Here is a 24,509-nt window from a genome sequence, read left to right as displayed (position 1 = left end):
CATTTGTATACAGCTTAAAAGGAACAAGGGAGGAGGGTTCATGAGGAGGATTCTTGGATGAGAAAGCTGTGTTAGAATCCCAGACTTGACTAGCATTTAACATCAGACGTCCCCCTAGAGAGTGCATTCATCTACCTTGGCTGGCCCACTGGGCGATTTTTCTTTCCTTCCTCATTCCAACCAATTGTCTGAAAATATCTAAGCTGCTTATCCTTAAACACATAATTTTTACTTAAAATTAGCTAATTACTGTACTGAGTTACAGTGCATTTTTAAGTGGCAGAAGTGGCATTTTTGGAGGAAAGCCAGCATGCATTTCCACTATGCCTCCCCCATGTATATGGGCAAGTTTCTTTTTAAAGTGAGTCCCATACCTGTCCTGTGCCATTATGTGCAGCACACACACACACTCACACTGCAGCAGAGGCATTGGACATGGGCCATACCATTATTCAGGACATAGAGGGGAGAGAGGCAGATAGAGGAATCAGTAATGCAGGCTTTGGTTATGGCCTGGAATGTATTGGGCCGAGCACTTTGACATTAAGCTGCAGTGAAGATAGAATCACCTCAAAAGAAATTGCTTTCAATAACATTCAGTCACCTGAGTGGAATAACGGAGGTTGGATTAGTCGCAGTGAAAGTTTCCAGGGATTCCAGTTGAGCAGCCTGATGCCAAAATACATTAACTACCACATTTAACAGTATTTCATTACTTTAAAAAAGCTATTTCTGTTCTTTTCAAATAAAGTGAAGAAAGAAGGACTTGCATTTATATAGCACCCTTCGTAATCTCAGAACATCACAAGGGCTCTACAGCCAATGAAGCATTTCTTGAAACGTAGTCACTATGGTAATGTAGGAAATGCTGCAGCCAATTTGCACACAGCAAGCTCCTGCAAAAAAGCAATATGGTAGTGATCAGAAATCTGTTTTTGAGATGAGTGAGGGATGAATATTAGTTAGGACACCAGGGATTATTTCCCAGCTCATCTTCAAAAAAGTGCCTTGGGTTCTGTTACAACCGTCTGAGAGAGCAGAAAGGGCTTTGGTTTAACATCTTGTCCAAAATTAGGGACCTCCGATAGTGCAACACTCCATTCTTATTGTACTTGAGTGTCACCTAGAGCTTTGCTCAAATCCTGAAGCAAGACTTCTGAATCGGAGGTGAGTGCAATGCCCACTGAGCCACAACTGACACAGAGTGGCACTACGATTGGCATCTGTGTAATTTAAAAAAAATGCCGCTTTCAACTCCATGCACACAACCTTCCACATTAATATAATTGCGAAGATATATTTAAGTTAAGATTGTAACTTGAGTTTGGGGTAATGCAGCTTTAACTCTCGAGCGATGTTCTAAGTGCCCATGCATAGAAAGAACTTTCATAATGAAAGGAAAGCTTCTACACAGTCTAATATGCTTCAGCAAAATAGATCCCATCGTTCGAGATAAATTGCGCATTTATTTTTCAGGTCCAGATAATTATGGTTTTCTCAAAAAAAGTGAAGATTTATGTGCGTGTGGACAGGAAAACTGTTCTTTCTTCTGAGCGAGATGCAACGCGTCCTTCAATTTCTGAATATTACCTTGGCGGTGTTCCTGTGGAGAAGCTCCCAGACAAGTAAGAGGCGAAACGGCAGTGGGGCTGAGGATAAAATTCCACAGTGCGTGGGGAAATCCCGAATTGCAGGTTCCTCACAGCTCTCTGCTCATTGCGGGTCAGTTAAGTAAAAACTGCCTTGAATGATTTCAGTGGAACCGACATCAGAACAGTTGTGCCGTTGAGTCATTTAGGACATTGGAATAGGCACGTTTCTACAGATGCAACTGGGGATAGTAGCATAATGGTAACATTACGGGACTAGTAAGCCAGAGGCCTTGACTAATGCTCTGAAGACTTAAATTCAAATCCCACCATGGGAACGAGTGGGCATTAAATTCAGTTAATTCATAAATTAGTAATAAAATGCTAGTCTCATTGATAATGATTGTGGAGCTACTGCATTGTCAAAAAGCCCCAATCTGGTTTACCTCAGAGGAGAAAATCTGACGTCCTTGTCCATTCTGACCTATATGTGACTCCAAATCCCTTTACTGCCCTCTGAGATGGCCTAGTGAGCAACTCAGTTTTGAGGGTAATTAGGGATGGTCAATAAATGCTGGCCTTGCCAGTGACACTCGCATCCCAAAGAGCTATTTTTTTTTAAAAACGTGTCTGCTGGAAAACCAGAAGCTTTAATCAGGCCAAAGAGGAGGAACAAGATTTTTCAACTTTTTCCACAAAAGGAAATCGTTGTCATTAATGGATTCCCTCGGATTGATCACCATTGTCAGGAGAAACCTTTGAGACCTGTTATAAGCCAGGGTTGTTACCAAACAAGCTATGGAGATTCCAATGTACAGAATTCAGATAGTAACCAGGGAGCTGTTCCTGTCATTCCTGGATGTAGAGGAGGAAATAGAGGATTCCCCCAATCCTGAGTTGATCTGGATTAAACATTAGATGACATGGTTTGTGCTTCGAATTCCAACATCCTGCTATGGGCACAAATCCTGATCTCTGCCCTCCTCCAAACTAGGAACTTTAGGCCAACAGTATCTACTAGTCAGGCCCACCATACACTCAAATATGTGAGTATCACAGTAGCATGGACTGCTGTGCTGTGGATACAGGCAAACTATCCAAACTTCAGCTATATGGGTAAGATTCAAATAACAAATTGTTACATTATCTTAAGATTTAATATGGCAACGAACATGAACCCACCTGAATTTTCAGAACTCCTCCAACTCCCCTTCCTTCCCTTGTGCCCTCTCTCTCTGGATTTAAAGATTTATTATGTGTGTATATATATATATATATATATATATATATAGAGTATATAAATCAATGTTGTTGGAGCAAAATCTCTCCCGTGGTGAGAAACCGCATGGCCTAGTGTCCACACAGTCAACAAAATCCTATGTTTGTTTTCCAATAATGTTTTCCTTAAGTGAAATATGCTTCTCTTTTCCAGTCTGAGGAATCGATACCCCACCGGTGGGTCTATAAAAGGCTGTATGCGCAGCGTGAAGGCCCTGGACAAAAATTTAAATCTGAAACGTGAGAAGACCATCGGAATCAGTTATGGGTGTTCTGCAAATCTGCTGGTGAGTCTTGCCTTTGCAACCCTTTCATTTATTGGCTACAGATCAGAAATGCGACCATTTTCAGGATTTGTGAGAGTGACTCTCATGGTTTAGCAACCGTTACTATAAAATCCTCCATAAAATATGTATAAGCCTTTGTGTCTATACAATTGTATGGTTATTGTTGAAAAGAGAGACATGTTTCCAAGGCTTTTCACCTTGCAGTCGTCAGGACAAGTGCAAGAGTGCCAAATTTCAAATGATCACAACAGTTTATACTACAAGAAAAAAGGGTGTTGATTGGTTGGCAAGTCGACTCTGGTCAAGGCGTTGCCATAGAGAAAGCAACCAGGAACTATAGGCTTCCCAAGCTCCCAGGTAATTCAAAAAAAGGGGCGCAGCTTGAACATATTTCTTTTGTTCGCAGAGAATGGGTCTCTGAGTATGAATGTATGACCCTTCTAGCAAGTGTAAATGAGCCACATTATGACCTTGCTTAAATATCATAAATTGGTTGTTAGTATAGCTGTTAGCACACAAAAAGTGACATACAATCATATGTAAGGACCTGTTTTCTCTGTTTGCCCTGATAGGTGCAATACAAAAAATGTCAGCAACACGGCCTTTCTTTTCAACAATTATATGGTTGTTAGAAAATCACAAAAAGCAGGACAAATCCAATCCAACCAATTACTACCCCATCAGTCTGCTGTCACTTATTAGTTAAGTAGTAGAAGGCACCATTGACAGTGAAATCAAGCACCACTTACTCACCAATAACTTGCTCACTGATAATTGGTTTGGGTTCCACCAGAGCCATTCGGCTCCAGACATTGGCCAGGATTTTCCCCTCGGTGATTTGGGGGCGGGGCCCGCTCACCGAGGGGAAAATGACGTGAGATGACATCGGGAGGAATCCCCGACGTCATCCCAAGCCATTTAAATCTTAAGGAAGGCGGGCGAACAGCAAAATCAGCTGTCCACCGGCCGACTTGTCAATGGCCAATTAACAGGCTCATTAAGATAGTTAAGTTCCCTGCCCGTCCAAGCTTAAGGCTGGCGGGCAGGCCAGGAGCCCCAGCAGCCTGTAGATTATTCATGAAACTTCATCCACTGGTAGAATGAAGTTTCATTACCGTTTTGTAAATATGTAATAAATTTTATGAGTTTGTTATCAACATGTCCCATCTCATGTGTCATTGTCACATGAGGGGGACATGTTAATAATTTTAAAATGTCTCTTTTTTGACTTTACTTACCTTTCACTAAACTCCCTTCGCCTTAGTGAGCAGTGTGCTTTCACGTGCATGCGCAAAAGAGCGCACTTTGACAGTTGGGGATTCCCTCCTCATAGCACTTCCTGTCGGGCAGGCCGCTGGGCGGGCCAACTCAAAATGGCAGCAGGCTCAGTTTTGGCAGCGGGGTTCGGCTGCCCGCCTGCCGCCGAGCCGGTGGGGCCCACCCGCCAGCCAAGGGCTAAATTCTGCCCATCATTACAGCCTTAGTCCAAACATGGGAAAAAGAGCTGAATGCCAGATGTTAGGTAGAGTGGCTGCCCCTGACATCAAGACAGCATTTGACTGACTGTAGCATCAAGGAGTCCCAGTAGAACTGAAGTTAGTGGAAATCAGGGGGAATTCTCTCCACAGGTTAGAGTCATACCTAGCACAAAGGAAGATGGATGTTTCTGGTTGCTTTGATGCTAATCATCTCAATTTGCAGGATATCGCTGCAGAAATTCCTAAAGGTAGTGTCCTAGGCCCAAAGATCTTCAACTGCTTCATCAATGACCTTCCCTCCATCATAAGGCCAAGTGGGGATGTTCACTGATGATTGCACAATGTTCAGCACCATTTGTGACTCCTCAGATGCTGAAGCAGTCCATATTTGCCTGCAGCAAGACCTGGACAACATTCAGGTTTGGGCTGTAAATGGCAGGGAACATTTGCGCCACAGAAGTGCCAAGCAATGATCATCTGTAACCATCTCTCCTTGGCGTTCAAAAGCATTGCAATTGCTGAATCTCCAGCAGTCAACATGCTGTGGTTGCCATTGATCGGAAACTTAAGCAAATAAATACTGAGGCTACAAGAGCAGTCAGAGGCTGGGGATTCTACAGTGAGTAACTCGCCACCTGACTCCACAAAGCCTGTCCACCATCAGCAAGTCAGGAGTGTGATGGAATATTCTCCACTTGCCTAGATGAGTGCAGCTCCAGCAACACTCAAGAAACTTGACAGCGTCCAGGGCAAAGCAGCCCGCTTGACTGGCATCCCATCCACTACCTTAAATATTTAGTCGCTCTACCACCAGCATTCAGTGGCAGCAGTGTGTACCATCTACAAGAAGCACTACAGCAACTCGCTAAGCCTCCTTCGACAGCACCTTCCAAAGCTGTGATCTCTACCACTTAGAACAAGGGGAGTAGATGCATGGGAACACCACCACCCGCAAGTTCCCCTCTGCGTCACACACTTGGAACTATGGCACCATTCCTTCCATGTCACTGGGTCAAACTCCCTTCCTAACAGCACTCTGGGAGTACCTATACCACACAGAATGCAGTGGTTCAAGAATGCAGCACGCTACCACTGGCTCGAGGGTCAGCAACACCCACCTCCCATGAAAGAATAAAATGAAACTCCTGATAGCTGAGGGGGGATCAACGCTGTCAATTTTTAGAATACTTTGGTAAATCTAGAGTTGGATCCTGGTTGCAGTACTTACGATCATTTTTGTAACCAAGTAGCACACCCTCCATATTTTATCACCATTTATTGGGCAGATTTTAATGCTGCTTGTTCAGATGCAATAATTACAATGTTCGCTGAGCAGAGCCTGGCAGTCAATGTTAGTAATACAACTGGGGATCATCTAACACATCATATCAAATTCTAGTCCTGTTAAAATATTAAATTATTTATCTTGAATGAGCTAATGCCATCATTAATAAAGCAGAGCTAGTGAATTTGATACACCTGCATTAAACAATTGTACAATGTTGTTTAAAAAATATCAGGTGTAATCTGCCTTGGGGTAAGGAAAATGTAATACTGTAGGGCATCATGTGATGCTTATATTTTCAGGTTCTGTACATACAATACAGTAACTTTTTTTAAAAAAAGAAAGTATTATTTTATGCAATAATAAATCATAGCGTATTTCAATCGATAATTCATGGCATTGATTGTTTTACAACTATCTCACAGTTTGGGACACTAAAGCCACCCAACAAAACCGAATCCTTGTGAGACTAATGTTGCAGAGTTTCAGATATTATATCCGGCTTAAACAGTGTTTCTGCTTTATTGGGGAGGGAAGGAAGAGAAAACCGCAAAAGGCCACTGAAGAAAACTAAAGGGCATTTGCAATGACCTTATGTTGAAGGTTTTGCGCTCAGTTACACATGCAGCTTTAAGAAACTTTTACTTTGTTTTTCCTGTCGGGGTAATTCAACCTACTGCTCGCTGGCTTTATTATGTATTTTATTTCAGGTATCACGTTCTGTTACTTTCAAAGGCCAGGGATATGTGAGCCTAACTCCTCAAACGGTCCCCAAGCTTGACGATGACTTCATATCAGGCTTTGGCTTCCAGACCCAGCAACGAAATGCCCTGATGTTTTACTACCTCTCAGCGGTAAATGCAGTGTTAATGAGATATGCTAATGGCAACAGGACATGGTTGTGTTATTGTGTTGGTCACACAAAGTGGGGAAGTGAACACCTTTTAGGATCACTAGAAATATGTAAAAGATTAGACTGCTGAAGCCTAAATTTCTTGGCCTGCCACTGGAAATTGGGGTGGAGGAGGACTTCAACCTGCCGACTAGACCAGGTGCTGAACCCGCAACCCACCCACCCAAACTCTGCCCCAACTCCTCCACTCATAAATCCAGGGGGGATGTGGTAATCAAATTTAGATATTTTGGGTAGGCTGAAATTTAAATTTCGAGAAAATTTGGGTGCAACGTAATAGTGTGTGTAACACATTAGTACCTTTGTTTCCTTGATCTTTTATGTCTGGTATTTGCCTTAAGCCCTGGTAACACAGGTCCCTGAGTGGAGGAACCCAGGAAATTCTAATCCCAAACATCTATTGTTTATTTGTATCAGTTAATGTTGGAATTTGCAATGTTTTGGGGACTCGATTTTAACAAAGCAGAAAATAAACTTTAGCGTATTTGTTGATGGTCCTGGGACAAAAAAGTACTTCATGTTCAGAAAGTGTGCATTTGGTTTTGCAATCCAGTTAGTCCAGAATCAGGCCCTACATGAGAGAGCCATTAATGTGGCACTGCTCATGGTTAAAATACATTGAAAGTTACAGAACTATCTAAGTCTGCAGTCTGAAAATATTCTTTAGCATATCCAATTTTGTTGCATACAGCTGTAGTCATGTTCTTGGTCACTGTCTTAATTATCTTTTCCTTAACTATGTTAGGAAGGAAGCTGTCAACTATCTCTGAAGCAAGGATTAATGGAACTTAAGGTGTTCGATACTGAAGTTAAAAGTCAAATTCCGTATGCAGATGGGAGCCCACACTATGTCTCTTTCTCTATCAAAGATGAACAGTAAGTTCCTTTGGCCTTCATGACTTATACAGCTTCTAAAGATCAGTGGAAGCTAAAAGAAATAAAAACACATTTCTGGAAATACACAGCAGCACCAGAGAATGTAAAGTCATTTATTCATGGTAGTAATTGAAATGTCATTGCCCAGAAATGTTTCAGCTAAACATGGTTTTGCACGTGCTTCGTTGCTGGGAGGTCCTTTCTAATGATCCTTTCAGACGAAACATTTCATGTTGAAGTTCCTTGTGTGTTGTTACATTTTTGGGGGATTTTTAAGGTGAGGGGAATTACTGCATAAGAATGGAATGCTTACCATTTTAGACACCCAGTTTTGGATGTAGCATGGTCAGATGCAGAGTAACAGCCTCTTGAGTCTTCCCCAAATATATGTTAAGAGGCAGTTGGTGGTATGATACAGCTCACTCGGAGTCCAAGCTGCTGTGGAAACATGGGGCAGAATTTTATGAGTCGGCAAGCGGGGGCAGGGCCCGCTCGCTGATGCATAGAATGACGCGCGGTGACATCAGGGGGGATCTCACGATGTCACCGCGGCCAATTTAAATTTTCAGGAAGGCGGGAGCGCAGCACAATCAGCCAATTAAGTAATTAAAGGACCTGCCTGTCTAATCTTAAGGTTGATGGGCAGGCCAGGAGCCTCAGCAGGAAGTAGGAAAAACATGAAACCTCATCCACAGGCGGGATGAGGTTTCTTGTAGGCTTTAAAAAATTTTAATAAAGATTTTGTAAAAATTATGGACATTTCCCGACTCATGTGACTTTGTCACATGAGGGGACATGTAAGGGAAATTTTTTTTTCTATTTTTAATATTTTTGAATGTGGAGCCGATCTCTCTGAGGCAGCACTTAGCCTCAGGGAGATGAGTGTGCTCTTTTGTGCGCATGAGCGCGCGTGCTCGATTTTGGAAATCCCCTCCACCCGCACAGGGAATGCATAGGGCTTCCCTGCGGACGTCACACTGGGCGGGCCTTAATTGGCCCACCCACGTAAAATGGTGCCGCACCGCCAATCAGGGCGCTGCCCATCAACTCTTACCACCTGCCATTGGTGTGTGTTGGAAGGATAATCCACCTGTTTGGCTGCATTATGAATGCACCTTCCTTGGCCGTCAAGTCCTGGGTGGGACTCGAACCCAGTTCTTCTGGCTCAGAGGCAGGGATGCTATCCACTGCGCCACAAGACCTCCACCCTCTATTGTACTGGCAATTCTCTGTTTCCTGTACCAATCCAGCCTGTAGCTTCTGGATTGAGATTGCTAGTTAGGATACTAAATTCAGTTCCAGTTTTGTTCTGTATGTCTGTGCCAACTAAACTGAACTAACACCCCAAACTCATTTTGCAAAGGTTCCTTGCAGCCTGTATCAGACAAGAGAGTTCCATCCCAAAGTGCTGGGTTAGATTTGAATTCACATTCCCAGGCCAGTGTCTAGCCAACTACCCTCCCCAGTTCCTCTTACATGAAGGATAACCAGTTTCATATCAAGGAGAATTAACTGGTTGTCTTCTGTTGAATTAATTGAACAATCGAAACAATTTTTTACATGGAACCTTTAAACAAGTACACTGAGCTAACTGACATTGAAAATGCCACTACATCACATAAATAACATTCCGTTCCTTGTATCTGATGTGTGGGAACATGAATATGCCTTTTCCCTCCTTAGTGACTCTATTGGAGAAACATAGATAGTTTACAGCACACAAGGAGGTCATTAGGCCCCTGTGTCTGTACCAGCTGAGAAAAGTTATCCAGTCACCCTTTAAGATTCCCTTTAGCAATCTCCCTTTAAGTGCCATCAGGCACCAGAGATTTAAAATAATAACAGAAAGTGCTGGAAAAATTCTGCAGGTCTGGCAGCATCTGTGGAGAGAGAAACAGAGTTAACATATTGAGCCCAACTATTCTTCGGCATGAAGGGAAGTAGGAATGTGATGGGTTTTATGCTGTTGAAAAAGGGGGGAGGGTCAGGTGGAGCAAAAAGGGAAGGTCAGGGATGGGTTAGAGGACGGAAAGATTAAATTACAAAGATGTTATGGAGTAAAAGGCAAAGAGAATGGGAATGGTAGTAGTAAAGGAACAAAGCATTGGTCCAGAGTAGGTGTTAATAGCAGAATAAAGTCCTGTGCTGTCTGAAAGTGAAAACACGAGAACAAGATGTAGGCTGGCACTGGGGGAAAGATACAAAATGGAGGACAGGGCTCATGGTCTGAAATTGTTGAACTCAATGTTGAGTCCAGAAGGCTGTAAAATGCCTAATCAGAAGATGAGGTGCTGTTCCTCCAGCTTGTGTTGGATTTCAGTCGACCATTGTAGCAGGATGTGACAGAAATGTGAGCAAGAAAACAAGATGGTGAATTGAAATGGCAAGTGACCAGAAGGTCGGGGTCATGCTTGCGGATTGGACAGGGGTGTTCTGAAATTTATCCTGGTTAGATTCAAATGTGGACCTCAAGGTAATTATCATTTACAGTTCAGTCTTTTATGTTTTTTTTGGCCTCCTGAAATGAAAGACAAACTCCTGCTTTATATAGCATATTTCACAACTTCAGGAGATCCCAAAACACTTCATTGTGAAATCATTTTCGAAGCTGTAATTGTAACCTAACCTTAACTTACAATTCGCTTTCCCCTCTCAGGGTTAAAATGACCATTGATGATCAGGAAAGACGACAATCAAAAATATCGAAGAGAAAACGACGCCAGTCTGGGGAGATTGAGGAGGGACAGGTCTACCTTGGTGGTGTGCCAAGTACTGATCTAGGTGCCAACCTGACTGGTTGTATCAGAAATGTTTTCATTTATAGGTGAGTTACAAAGAGCCTACAAGATTCACAGAAGCAATACCAAGTTCATGAGGCTGTGTGCTCAGTTGGGTGCAATGGTGCTGATTCCTACTTTGAATAACTGGAGTTTGGATTCACTTTGCAGTCCAAAGTTTTCATAAACAAATAAAATGCTGATGTACACAAGATTTTATTCCATGCATTACTTAAATATTCTTTAATGCTTGATATAACCAAAAGTTGTTCTGAAAGTATTGAGTTATTAAGTCGTGGGCTTGGCAACATTTGTAATTCTTTTATTCATTTGATTTTAAAGCCAGACTAAAATTCCTTTTGAAGCTCTTCCATCACATTGCTTACACATTTTAGGCTTGATGGGGTTGGGAGCAAATGCAAAACGAACTCACCGGCTGAATTCAGGCCAACTCATTTTAACTCCTAGGCCTTACTTAAATGCAACTGGTCCACTTCTGGCCTGGAATGGGCAAGAAAGGGACACACAGAGCAGCTGCTGGCAGGTGAAGCATGGGTGGCCCTAGGTCACCCACCAGCTTCCACGTAAGGAGCAGCGAGATGGTTTTGGGAGGGTCTCATAGGAGGGAAGGAGGGGGAGGGTGGGTCTGGGAAAGCCATACTTTCCTCGTGAGGCTCAGTCAAGTCCTCCTGCTCCTTCTCCGGGTCCGTAAAAGAAAGTTTTGCACTTCCCCGTAGGCTGTCAAACTGCTTCAGCCGGACAGGAAAGCAGCAGATTACGCACTGAGAACTCAGCTAAAATACTATAAGGGCCATCAAGTGCACTAATTGCCCACTTAAGGGCCTCAATTGGCCCACACTGATAGAATTGTGAGGGCAGGTGGGCACCTGCTAGATTCAACATGCCTCCCCATTCCACCACCCCCCCCCCCCCCCCCCCCCCCCCCCCGCCAACCCACCCACATCCCTTCCACCCTCATGCCCAACAGCATTAAATCCAGCCCAACATTTCCAGATGATCACCTTTGATCAGAAGTACATTTGAACACACAAATTAGGAGTAGGCCATTCGGCCCCTCGGGACTGCTCCGCCATTTGATAAGATCACGGCTGATCCGATTGTGGCCGCAACTCCATTTTCCTGCCTACCCCCTATACCCTTTGATTCCCTTGTCAGTCAAGACTCTATCTAACTCAGCCTTAAAAATATTTAGTGACCCCGCCTCCGTGCTCTCTATGGAAGAGAATTCCACAGACTCACAAACCTCAGAGAAAAAAATTCTCCTCATTTCCATCTTAAATGGGAGACCCCTTATTTTAAAATTGTGTCCCTTAGTTGTAGTCTTTCCTACAAGAGAAAACATCCTTTCAGCATCCACCCTGTCAAATCCCCTCAGGATCTTACATGTTTCAATAAGATCATGCCAATTTGAAAAAGTTAGAGATGTAATAGGTGTTATGTAAGTACAGAGAAAGGGGGAGGACAGGAAAGAACAAGGGGAAGGTCTGTAATAGGATGGAAGGTGGGAGAGATGGAATGACAAAAAGGATGATGGTGTGAGAGGAAAAAAGGGGTGATAATGGAACAAAAAACAAAAGATGAGTCTAGAAGAGGTGTAAATGGCAACTAAGTTGTCACCAAAAACTGCTGTCCAAAAACAAAAATAAAGCAAGAAAAAATGGGGAAGAGGTTATGATCTGAAATTGTTGAACTCAGTATTGAGTTCAAACAATGAGGTGATGTTTCATGAGCTACGTTGAACTTCAGTGGATCAATGTAGGAGGTCGAGGATACAGAGGTCAGGGTGGAAATAATTCAGCAGCCTGGAGTCCCATAATCATTGGAATGTGAATTAAGATATGACCACTTCAGTTCAGTTTTGGCGCCAACAGATTCAATAGTAACTTTTCAAAAAGGAATTGGATAAATAATTGAAAGGGAAACATTTGCAAGGATTTGGGGGAAGAGCAGGGAAGTGACACTGTTAATAGCTCTTTGAAAAAGCTGGAACAGGGATGATGGACCAAATGTCCTCCTATACTGTATCACATCATGATTCAGAGATATTTTTGCTGCTATTATACAATGTGTGTGCAACAAAAGGATGTTTTCATTATTTTTTTTTCACTTATTTTTATCATACAGTAAAGAACCAAGACCGCAATCAGTTGTAGATCTCCAGAAGCATAAGGTAATGGTGGGGTCAGAGCTAAGCAGTTGCCCCAGAGAAAAGCCACCCCAGCAGATCCGATCACACAGAAAGGAGAAATCCAGACAAGTAAATGAAACTTAAGTCAAATTCTCGCATGTCATTATTACAGTCCATTAATTTTGCAGAAATTCACAGATATAAACTCTGAAGTCCCTGTGGTTAAATCGTTTTAACTTTGTGCAGCAAAATTCAATAACACTTTACATAATTTCCTGCACTTCTACTGCAGCTGATGTTTTGTATTTTTATTTTTCTTTTATTATGTTGAGCTCTTTTGTTTTTAAAGAATAATTCTTCTTTTCTTTATGTCTGAGAACTCCTTGTGTTTGGTACTTAAGTTTCCATTTGTTTTGAAACTTGAAGGCTATAACCAAGTTTGAGAGGAAACAGCAAATGTCAGAAAGTTGCCACTTGCCAAAGCAGCCAGCAGCAGCCAGTAATGCTCATTACTTCAGGGGCTCCCATCTCAGCCGCTTGGAATATGACAATATCCCAGAATCATTCCATATGAGGTAAGGCCTTCCAATAACAATCTCTGCTGTTCTTCTTATCAAATGGCTTTAATCATTAAATTGAAGCTGTCACATTTGTTTTCATTGCATCCAACTATATTGTTTATTTCTGAACTATGTAGTCACTTCTGTGATAGAAGAGGAGGACATTTCACTGGTCGATGTTGAGTGCAAAGTGGAGAGAGAATGAGTTCTCAGCAACTCGCATTTTTGTAGGGGAGCATTTGACTAATTGTGGCATCAAGGAGCCCTAGGAAAATTGAAGTCAGTTGGAATTGGGCACAAAACTCTCCACTGGTTGGAGACACCCTAGCACAAAGGAAGATGGTTATGGTTGTTGAAGGCTAACCATCTCAGCCCCTGGATATTGCTGCAGGAGTTCCCCAGGGCAGTGTCCTAGACCCAACCACCTTCAGTGTTTCATCAGCGACCTTCCCTGTATCATGAGGTCAGAAGTAAGGATATTCTCTGATGATTGCAGAGTTCAGTCCTATTCATTACTCCTCAGATACTGAAGCATTCCTTGCCCACATGTAGCAAGACCTGGGCGATATTCAGGCTTGGACTGATATGTGGCAAGAAACATACGTGCAAATCAAGTGTCAGGCAATGACCATCTCTAACAACAGACAATCAAACCATCTACCCTTGACAGTTAGTGGCATTACCATAACAAAATCCCCCACACTCAACATCCTGGGGGCTGCCATTGACCAGAAACTTCACTGGACCAGCCACATATGCTGTGGCTACAAGAAGGTCAGAGGCTGGGAATTCTGAGGCAAGTAACTCTCCTCCTGACGCCTCAAAGCAGTCCACCATCTACAAGGCACAAATCCGAAGTGTGATGGCATACGCTCCATTTGCTTGGATAACCACAACTCCAACAATACATAAGAAGCCGATACCAGCATGGACCAAGCAGCCAGCTTGATTGGCATTCCATCCTAAACATTCCATCTCTCCACCGCTGGCACACTACATCTACAAGATGCACTGCAGCACCTCAACCATGGTTCCTTCGACAACACCTTCCAAACCCACAGCCTCTATCACTTAGAACAACAAGGGCAGCAAATGCATGAGAACATCACCATCTGCAACTTCCCTCCAAGTCACACCCCATTCTGACTTGGATATATATCGTCGTTCCTTCACTGTTATTGGGTCAGAATCCTGGAACTCCTTCCCTTCACCACAAGGACTATCGCTGTTCAAGAAGGCAGTTCGCCACTATCTTCTCAAGGGCAACAAGGAATGAGTAATAATACTGGCCTTGCCAGCAGTGCCCGCATCCCATGAACACATATAAAAAATTTCTAAAGGATCAGAGTTGGTTTCTCAGTACATCAACTCTGTTGACTTATGTTAATGGAATCTTCCTTTATCCCACCTCAGAATCTTGGACATGTCAAACAAGTCCCTTGTTCTTCATGTTTTCCTAAACCATCACAGATTCACTGGGTAATATAAGGCCAGGTTTGCGGTCAAATGCCCATCAAGCCAATCGTCTCCCAGAGCCAAAGCAACTCAGTCTTGTGTGAACTTATTGGCAGAGGTCCTGAAGGTGGGGGTCTTGTGGCATAGTGGGTAGCATCCCTACTCTGAACCAGGAGCTCCGTGTTTGGGTCCCATTCTATGACTTGGTGCGCAGAGGGTGCATTCATAACATAGCCAAGCTGGCGGATTATCAACCTGCAAATCCACCCAATGTGCAAGTGGCAGGCGGTAAGAGCGGGAGAGTCTCCTGGTCAGCATAAACCTGCAGAAGGCAACAGCAAGTCGCTGCAGTAGCTTGCCAAGCATAACCATAGACCAACACATGGAAACCCATGTTCGCCAACAACATTACTGGGCACGATACCTGAAAAGAGAGAGGTCATGAAAGGGTTAATTTTACTGCTGTTACCTCATTGGTGAATAAATGCTCAATCAGAACACAAACTATCAATATTAGCAACTTTAGAAAATATATATATTAATAAGAATATGAAAGTAAACTTTGTACAAAAACTTGGATGCTTCCTGACATAAGGGAATGACAGAGAGGTAGTCAGTATTGTCATGCTGGAAACTGTCCCTTATAATCTGAATGTGTCTTTGTGAATGTGAGGGCTTCATAATATTTCCTTTATGTTGATTCTCCAGGTCTAGTTTTTCCATGGAAGTTCGCTGTAATTCATCTCATGGGATGCTTTTCTATGTATCCAATGAATTGGAGAACTCCTTCATGACTCTCTTGGTTTCCAAAGGACGTTTTGTCTTCATGTTTGATATCAAAGGGAAAAAATTGAGAATTGCAAGTAAAGAAAAGTATAATGATGGAAAGTGGCACACAGTAAGTAAGGCAAACTCAGAGTATAAGGCCTTGAGATAATTTCTACTTACCACACTTTATCTGACATTTAGATTGTTAATTATTTAAACTATTTCCTACCCTTTAATGAATATTAGAATGACCTCAGACTGCAATTACTTCAATTTTCCATTTAGATTTTATTTCCAATGCAAGAAAGAGCGGCATGAATTAATTGCAGGAATTCCAAACTATCTTTCCTATTTGAAATTGTTATAACAATGGCCTGACATTTTTCAGACTTATCTAGGCCTATTCTTTTAATACGATTTCTCTGCGAGTATGTAACATTCAATATACAGGGGTGCCAAGTGAGCATTGTTTGATCTGGTTTCGGGTTTTAAGTGTTTTAACCCATGTAATATTGGTAAATGACAAATGTTTAAGGAACATAAGACCTCTAATGGAAGCATTTCACAATTGTGATCTCCTTGTGCTAAATCTGGTCAGGCCGTTATGAAATGCATGTTGAAAGTGAGTGTGATTAGAAATTTACATTACGAGCCAAATTATGTATTTTTTTAATCTAAACGCCTATTTGCAATGCAAAATCCAGACTTGTGCAAATTGGTGAATGAAGGCTAAACTAAATGGTGTTCCTGAAATAGAATCCACATTGGCTTACAGTGCTGTCGGAAGCAGACTCAGTCCATGGTTTCCAGTTCTATCTCTGTTGTCACAGACAACTAGCAGAGACTGGGCTTCAATCCACTGAGATATAGATTTATGGCTAGTAACCCTTGGGCTGCATGCAGCTCCTTAATAATGAACGAAGTACAACATTGGCAGAGGCTTGCTAGCAGTTCGCATTACATTCCTCAGAATTGGCAATGGATTTTTATTGGGGAAAGAACCTACAATTATGAGAAAGAAGAGCTTTGAAGAGAGGGCTGTAGGCAGATTTATGATATAAATGAATCGAAGATGATTGGAGACCCAAATAAAAAGGCTTAGATTCATGCTGCAATATGCTGATTTATTTTTTAATGACTGGATCATATATTTATTAAGCAGCAATGCTTGAAGGACAATCCTGGCCTTATGGAACAGCAATGTTATTCAAATGTGTACTGGAACATGAAATGCAAGTCTGAGACAAGCTAATGAGTTTCCTGATCTTCATTCTGTGCATTTATTTCAGTTAAAATCACATGGCCTTGTGGGAAAGCAGGCTTCTGTGGTTTAGAAATTCAACTGTTTAGCGCCCATTTCTGAGACACTTAACAGCTTATCAAATCTCCGGAGTACGATTAGGAAGCGCATGGGCATTACAAGCCGGACATGCACTCCCAGCCATCTTAGTAAAGAGCAGGGTCAGCATGCAGTGCCCGGCCATGCTTAGGGGAAAAAAAAAAGGCCCTAGCCAACAAATATTAAAGTACGCTTACCCAAATAAGGAGCAGGAGTGCTTCCTCATGCCCCACATTCAAAGCACGAGGGCTGCTTCAGGCAGCCAAAAATGCTTGTGGCCATGTTTGTAGGCCTTTGTGTCTGACTGTATGCATGTCTACACAAATCAGAATCCGCTTTAAAGAGAGATTTGCATATGTCTGAACAAATGTAACTAAGGTTTCAAACTGAATAAGTTTGGGTTCCATTGCTGCAGAATTTGCCTGTAATGATAAATTGTATCATTTCTAGATATTTTTCAGTAGGGACAGAAACCAAGGGCAGTTGGTGATAGATGGTCTCCGGGCACAGAGAAGCAATACCTTGGTCACAGCTTCCTTAGATGTCAGAGCTCCATTCTATGTGGGTGCAGTACCAAAAGGAAAAGCGAAAAGGATTGCTCAGGTAAAAAAAAAGCTGTTTGGCTTCATTTCAAATGTATATTTCTAACCCTTTGGGTATGGTGTAGAAAACACAAAAGGCTGGATTTTCATCTATTGTCCCATCTGAGTTCAGATAGGATAGAAGTGGTACGGAAAAGAGCATCATGTGGTGAGGCCTGCATTATTTCCACAGCGAGCTCCATACCTGTCTATTCCAGTCACAACAGCCTTTGCCTGTCTGCAAGTAAATTACAATGGATAGGCAAGGCCCAGCATGTCACCCCATTCCCCCACCATCTGTTGATTCTACTGACACCATGGACCATCGTGAAAGGATCCTTGGAGCACACTGGAAGACCTGACACAGTCTTTTGGAGAGACCTGGCCAGTAGCACCTTAGATCTTACCATTTTAGACACTGACCCTGTGCATGTAAACCATGATATTGTAGCAGGAAAACAAAATACAAAGCCTGTTCCGCTTAAATTCTCTCAACATGAAGTTTACCTTACCCTCATTCAATATGAGCAATGGAAACTCAATCCAGTGCAAGAACAAGGAAGTTGTGCCAGGTTTGAGGAATCATGCAGACATTGAGCCCTTAAGGCCATGACACACATTATGCACTCTCAGTGTAGAACACTTATTCACTTGGTAGCAAAATTGTGATGTGGCCTGTTCATCCTATATTTCGTTTTTCTCCCATGTGTTCTGTGCAAGCAGAGCAGCTTATTAGAAAATAACTGTATGAATGGGATGGTCCTAATAGGGCTGGCTATTTGGTCCAATTTTTTTCTTCCTTTCCTCCTTTTTATCCTAACACATGTGAAGTAGTTGGGATTTTTTTGCCCTGCTAAAAGCTTTAGATAAACATACGTTGTTGAAGTTGCTAAATCTTTGCTCGGACAGAGCTCTAGGGTGCTGGAGGATCCAACTCCTCCAATTCCAGCCAAGTCGCCATTCTTCTGTGAACCTAGTCAGTGATTGTTGGCAGGCTTCTCAACATCCAGCCAAGCCTGCGGATGGGTCCTCTACTGCCCAACCATCAGGGATCACTGGATAGCAGTCACCTTCCTAACCTGAGGGCCAGCTGTTTGTGCTGCTGGCCTGAAATCAGCTAACTGCTCAGCATCAACCTGGGATCAACCGGTAGCAGACAAGCTCACTTGTAGAGACTGTATTCATTGCTTTCAATGTAGATGCGACTAGTAATGTTGCACTTTGATAACTGATTAAATTAATTGTTAATAATTTATTTCTACAGGGTGCTGCGGCTGCCAGGTTTGTTGGTTGTATCCGAAACTTCCAACTAGATGGAAAGGCAATGGAACCTCCATCACGTACTTACGATGTTACGCCATGTTTTGAAGGAAGTCTTGAAGCAGGAACATTTTTTTCTGCTGAGCGGGGCTATTTAATTATAGGTATTAAAAATTTAACTATTTCCATCTCATTAATCGATATTAGCCAACTACTATTTACAAATTGACTTTAAAAAAAAAAAGTTGCATTTTAAAATTGTTCCTGGTTGAATTACAGGTTCATTTTTTATTTGTCTTCTTTCTCTTGATAAACCATAACTTCATGCTTCAGTGCTCATTATATACTTGCATCGTATTCCCATTTTCTCCCCTCACGTCCTGAGGATAAAGATTTCTGCTAGGTGTGGTTCTAAGGGCTTTTGAATTTCTGCCCAAGTCACCACCATTCACATCTGAGGGAAGGTGATGAGGGTATCAACTGCAGGAGACAGCACTGTCAACCTTCATTCTGCCCTCATCTGTTGATCACACATGATTTCATTCAAAGAGCTGGCATAGATATGATGGGTTGAATGGCTGCCTTCTGTATTTTTGATTTAATGACAGATTCCAGCAGGATTCACTAGATAGTGACCAGGAGTGGGACCCACTCGTTACCCGTGTATGCTGATGCTTTCAATCTTAATTGTCTCCTGAAATATTTTCTTCTCTCTCAGATGAGTCTTTTGTCCTCGGCAAAGATTATGAGCTGATGCTTGAAGTGCGGCCCAGGAGTCTGTCAGGTGTACTTTTCCACGTTGGAAGGAAACAAAGCCATTACTTCAGTCTGTATGCAGAGAATGGAAAGGTGAGTGACTTTGTTTGCTTCCTTTTAAATCATTCTTTTGTAAAAGTAAAGCTCACTGTTCAGAAAAACCTGAGCACGTCGTCAAAATTTAAAGCACCAGTCCAGGTGATGAAGACTTAAGGTTTTTTTGGCTTGATCATGATTTAGAGGAAGATCTGTTTGGATCAGACCTTTAATCTGGGAATGTAACCTACATTTCGAATAAAATGGCACTTTGTATCACCTGAACACAAATTTCTACTGACTTGTCCAGATTATCTCACTGATTGTTATCACAGAGCCAGACAGAGTGGTGCCATGGATTTTTCACATCTAAATGACCTCTGTAATAAACATCAAAAATACACATACATCATAAAATGCTCAAAGCTCACCACAAGCACGCACTTTTATTGGATTGTGCAAAGTTTTCATGCTTTATTTGGTACTCACAAAAACACATTTGAGAGTTCAAAATATTTTGCATGATTTGCAAGTGATGAGATCCTTTTATCTCTCATAGCATCATGAAATCAACATCCTGGGGGTTACCAGTGAACAGAAACTGAACTGGACTGGCCATAAATACTATGGGTGCAAGAGGAGGTCAGAGTCTAGGAATCCTGTGGCGAGTAACTCACCTCCTGACTCCCCAAAGCCTGTCCAACGTCCACAAGGCACAAGTCAGGAGTGTGATGGAATACTCTCCACTTGCCTGGATGAGTGCAGCTCCATCAACACTCAAGAAGCTCGACATCATTCAGGACAAAGCAGCCCGCTTGATTAGCACCCCATCCACAAACATTCACTCCCTCCACCACTGGCGCACAGTGGCAACCATCTGTCACAAGGTGCACAGCAGGAACTCACCAAGCCTCCTTAGACAGCACCTTCCAAACCCAGGGGCTGCTACCCTCCAAAAGAACAAGGGCAGCAGATAGATGGGAACGCCACCACCTGGAAGTTCCCCTCCAAGCCACTCACCACCCTGGCTTGGAAATATATCGCTGTTCCTTCACTGTTGCTGGGTCAAAATCCTGGAACTGCATCCCTAACAGCACTGTGGGTGTACCTACAGCAGTTCAAGAAGGCAGCTCCCCATTACTTTCTCAAGGGCAATTAGGGATGGGCAATAAAATGCTTGCCTCTCCAGTGACGCCCACATCCCACAAATGATTTTTTTAAACATGGTTACATCGCAGGAGGAAGCCATTTGACACATTGCGCTTGTGTGTGCCAGCTTTCTGCAAGAGCAACTCAGTTAATATCACTCCCCAGCCTTTCACCAAAGCCCTGCAACTTTTTCTTTTCAGCTAATGATCCAGTTCCCTTTTGAAAGCCATGATTGAATCTGCCTGCACCATCTTCTCAAGCAGTGCATTCCAGATCCTAACCATAAACTGCATGAATACATTTTTCCTTGTGTCACCATTGCTTCTTCGACTTATCATTTTGACTCAGTCCCCTGGTTCTTGACCTTCCCACCAATGGGAATGATTTCTCCCCTATCTACTTTGTCTATACCCCTCGTAATTTTGAACACCTCTATCAAGTCTCCCTTCAACCTTCTCTAAGGAGAGCAGCCTAGCTTCTCCAATCGAGCCAAGTAACTAAAGTCCCCCATCCCTGGAAGCATTCTCGTAATTCTTCTCTGGACCTTCTATAATGCCTCCACATCCTTCCTAAACTGAACATCTCAAAGTAATTTACAAGGGGAGTAGTTTACATCAAGCAGGAAAAAAATCAGGGAACGTGACTTAAAAAAAAATGAAGGGATATATTGAAAGGCTGTGAAAGATCATAACCAGTGTCTTCCTGAGCAAAGGACTAGCCTTCCGTTCATGATCAAGTGATGTACTTAATGTTAATAAAAGAAGCCATTTGTAGTTCAGTTAGCATGTGGAGCAGGTAGTGTAGGAAATGTTCTGGATTTCCATTACTGACCTTATTGTATTTTCCATTTTTTTAGGTTATAGTCCAGTTGAATAATGGAGCTGGGGAGTTCTCTGCAACGGTCATTCCGCAACAGTCTCTGTGTGATGGACAGTGGCATCGCATTGCGGGTAAGAGTGAAGTGCGTACATATGTACCAGCCTAATACATGGAATCAGATGAGCAGGGTGTCTTCTTTCCAAGTCTAGTGCTGCAATTATTCCATTCTCTTTCTTAATGTTGTTTCTGTAGGATGGAGACCCTTAACAATGTAATCGGGCAATGGACCCAGTGTTAAGAGATTTCCTGAGGATCCAGGGGTGGGAGGGGGGGGGGCGCAGTGGGTGGATGGCAGGGAGATAGAATGGTTATGTTATTATGCAATTGAGTCAGAAGGAAGCATAAGCAGCATTTGTAAGAAGTGAGCCATAAGACCTCTGTTCAGTCCTGAGTTTGGAGTCAGGAAAAAGGCAACTACCTGTTCTTTGGAGCTGGAAGCTTTCTGGCAGCTATTTGTGGTTAGATTCAAACTTGGAATTCGGAGGTGTAACAACAGTTTTCGAACCCAGTGTATCATCTGACCCCCATGCTGCGAGTAAATTTTAATGCATCCAAAGATACAACCTGATTTATTTGTTTCCTTTCATTAATAGTTATCAAAAGGAATCATGTGATACAACTTGATGTGGACACAGAGAGCAACTATACAGTAGGACCATTACACACTCCTCGTACCAATTCCAAAGAGATACTTTATCTGGGAGGTGTACCGGGTGAGTTATATTAGGCGCGTCACAAGTGGAGCAATTACTAAATTAGATTTTATTTACAGTTGCATGTTCTTAATAGTTAAGTATCTTTTTAACCTTCCTAATATGTTCTGTGTACAATTCCCTGGGGCAAGATTTTCCCTCCATCGGGGGGAAGGTTAAAGAATGGGCGTGTGGAGGCGCACCACTGATTGGCGCCCCCAATCAGGGGCACGCTGCCATTTTACTTGGGTGGACCGATTAAGGCCCGCCCAGCGTGACGTCCGCCAGGAAGCGCTATGCACTCCGTGTGTGGGCGAGGGCTGAATCCCTAAATCGAGAGTGCGCTCTTTCACGCATGCGCACGAAAGAGCACATTCATCTCCCTGAGGCTAAGTACTGTCAAAAATATTAAAAACAGAAAAAAGATTCCCTGACATGTCCCTGCATGTGAGACCGTCACATGAGTTGGGATATGTCCATAACTTTTTTAAAAACTTTAACTAAATTTCTAAAAACCTACATGAAACCTCATCCCACCCGTGAATGAGGTTTCACGCTTTTTCTAATGCCCGCCAGGGCTCCTGGCCTCCTCGATTGGCCATTGACAGGTCGGCGGGCACACAGCAGATTTTGCTGAGCCCCCACCTACCTGAAAATTTAAATGGGGCGCGGTGATGTCGGGAGTTCCGCCCAACTTCACCATGCGTTATTTTACACATCGGCGAGTGGGTCCCGCGCCCCCCCCCACTCGCCGACGTGAAAATCCTGCTCCTGGAGTCAGTGGCTATCTTAGTTTATGGTAATTGCTTCAAATGAACCTATTTACTTTTACTTATTTCCTGGTTTCTATTCAAAGACCTCTGCTGAAAGTTATTTACGTAATCCAGGTGAAGACCAAATGTAGCTCAATTGTGATGCACATCATGGTTAAATAGCCCCAACACTTACCATCTAGGTTTCACACATGAAGAACGCTCGCAATATAAAGTATGCAAAGCTGATTAGCGCTCATGGGACATGTACGTCTGCTTCCTTCAAGAGGAGAAGGAAAAATTAGTGGCAGGAATAATACAAGCTAGAATTTTACATTTTAAGGTATTGAAGCAAATGGAAGGCAAGACTAAAAAACCATTGTTGATAACAAAAAACAAATTATTTTTTAATGTTCTTATTTGTTCTTGGCCTTCAGGCAATGCTGGTAAGGCCACCCCATTCCTAGCTGCCCCAAGAAAGTAGTGATGGTTTGTCTTCCAGCAGTTATTTGTACACTTCAGATAGCATTACAAGCCAGTTCCATGGTGTTGGACTGGAGTCACATGGGACTAAACAGGGTTAAGATGACAAATTCTTGTTCCATAAGGACATTAGTGAACCCATTGGATTTGTCCACAATCAAACAGCCATTATGCTCACTTTTTCTTGGTGCTAGCCCACACATTGCCAGATTTGTTAAATTTGACTTCACAACTTGCCATGGTGTATTTGATCTCATCTCTTTGGTTACTGGTTCGAATGTACAATCGCTGCATGATCATGCCAGTGATTACACTGATTGCTTTATGATCCGATTGCTAAGTGTTGGTGAGTGTAAATAGGGTGGAGGGGAAGGAAAATAATGTCCAGGGACTCAAGAACTGAAATTTGTGGAGTAAACAATCTAGGTTTGCCTGTTCCATGTCAAATTATCAATTTGATTGATGTGTCCAGTTGCTTTGGCAATATTCTTATTATTCATTGGGTTATTTCCGCCTTAAACATATCCAGAATCAATTAATTACATCCTATATGCAAACAGCCTCAGTATTTGGTCACAGATGATTTCTTAAGTACTTGGATAAAATTCAGGTCAATAGCAAACTGCCATCAAAATAAACCATAAGCTATTACAAAGCAACTGATTTATGAAATGCTGTTATATAAATACCTAAATGTTTCCTTCTCTTGTATTTCAGACACAGTGCAAATTCCAATGTTGTCTTCTATACGTTACTCGTTTGTCGGCTGTGTAAAGAATTTCCTAATTAATCAAAAGGCTGTACAGTTGAATCGACCAGGATCCATACATGGTGGTGTCAGTACCAGTGGTTGCCCGCTGTTGTAAATAGAATGTAAAGAATAAAAAAAAATCAAGAACACTTTACCAGGGCTGTTGATTTCCAATCCACTTATGCACTTAAATATTTGTACTGTATTTCAGAATCTTGCTGTGGATTTTTATAAATTTAAGCTATTTTAATGGACTTTTTATTTGGTATTTTGGGAGGAAAATATTAAAATGGGTAAAATTTATCCTGTGACACTGGCTTTACATTATCTTGTTTTAAGATCCCTATCATTTGTAGCACTGACTGTGCAGAACACTGGTACAAAATTTGAGTCAAAATAAAACTTATCTATATTGA

General features: G+C 42.4%; 1 protein-coding gene across 1 annotated transcript in view; it reads left to right on the top strand.

The window, feature by feature from the left end:
- lama5 (laminin, alpha 5) overlaps window positions 1–24,509 on the top strand; it is a 262,194-nt gene extending 237,685 nt beyond the window's left edge. The window contains exons 67-80 of the mRNA XM_041204512.1: window positions 1,477–1,625; window positions 3,022–3,154; window positions 6,628–6,771; window positions 7,576–7,706; window positions 10,363–10,530; window positions 12,629–12,761; window positions 13,059–13,207; window positions 15,356–15,545; window positions 17,205–17,357; window positions 18,600–18,759; window positions 19,314–19,444; window positions 21,393–21,486; window positions 22,009–22,128; window positions 24,060–24,509. Of these exons, the coding sequence (XP_041060446.1) occupies window positions 1,477–1,625; window positions 3,022–3,154; window positions 6,628–6,771; window positions 7,576–7,706; window positions 10,363–10,530; window positions 12,629–12,761; window positions 13,059–13,207; window positions 15,356–15,545; window positions 17,205–17,357; window positions 18,600–18,759; window positions 19,314–19,444; window positions 21,393–21,486; window positions 22,009–22,128; window positions 24,060–24,208 (2,004 nt within the window). The 3' untranslated portion in view covers window positions 24,209–24,509. The remainder of the gene's footprint in view (window positions 1–1,476; window positions 1,626–3,021; window positions 3,155–6,627; window positions 6,772–7,575; window positions 7,707–10,362; window positions 10,531–12,628; window positions 12,762–13,058; window positions 13,208–15,355; window positions 15,546–17,204; window positions 17,358–18,599; window positions 18,760–19,313; window positions 19,445–21,392; window positions 21,487–22,008; window positions 22,129–24,059) is intronic.

This window comes from Carcharodon carcharias, chromosome 14 (genome assembly GCF_017639515.1).
Source record: "Carcharodon carcharias isolate sCarCar2 chromosome 14, sCarCar2.pri, whole genome shotgun sequence".
NCBI lineage: Eukaryota > Metazoa > Chordata > Chondrichthyes > Lamniformes > Lamnidae > Carcharodon > Carcharodon carcharias.
Note: the sequence above shows the minus strand (reverse complement) of the source record. Positions and strands in the feature narration are given on the sequence as shown.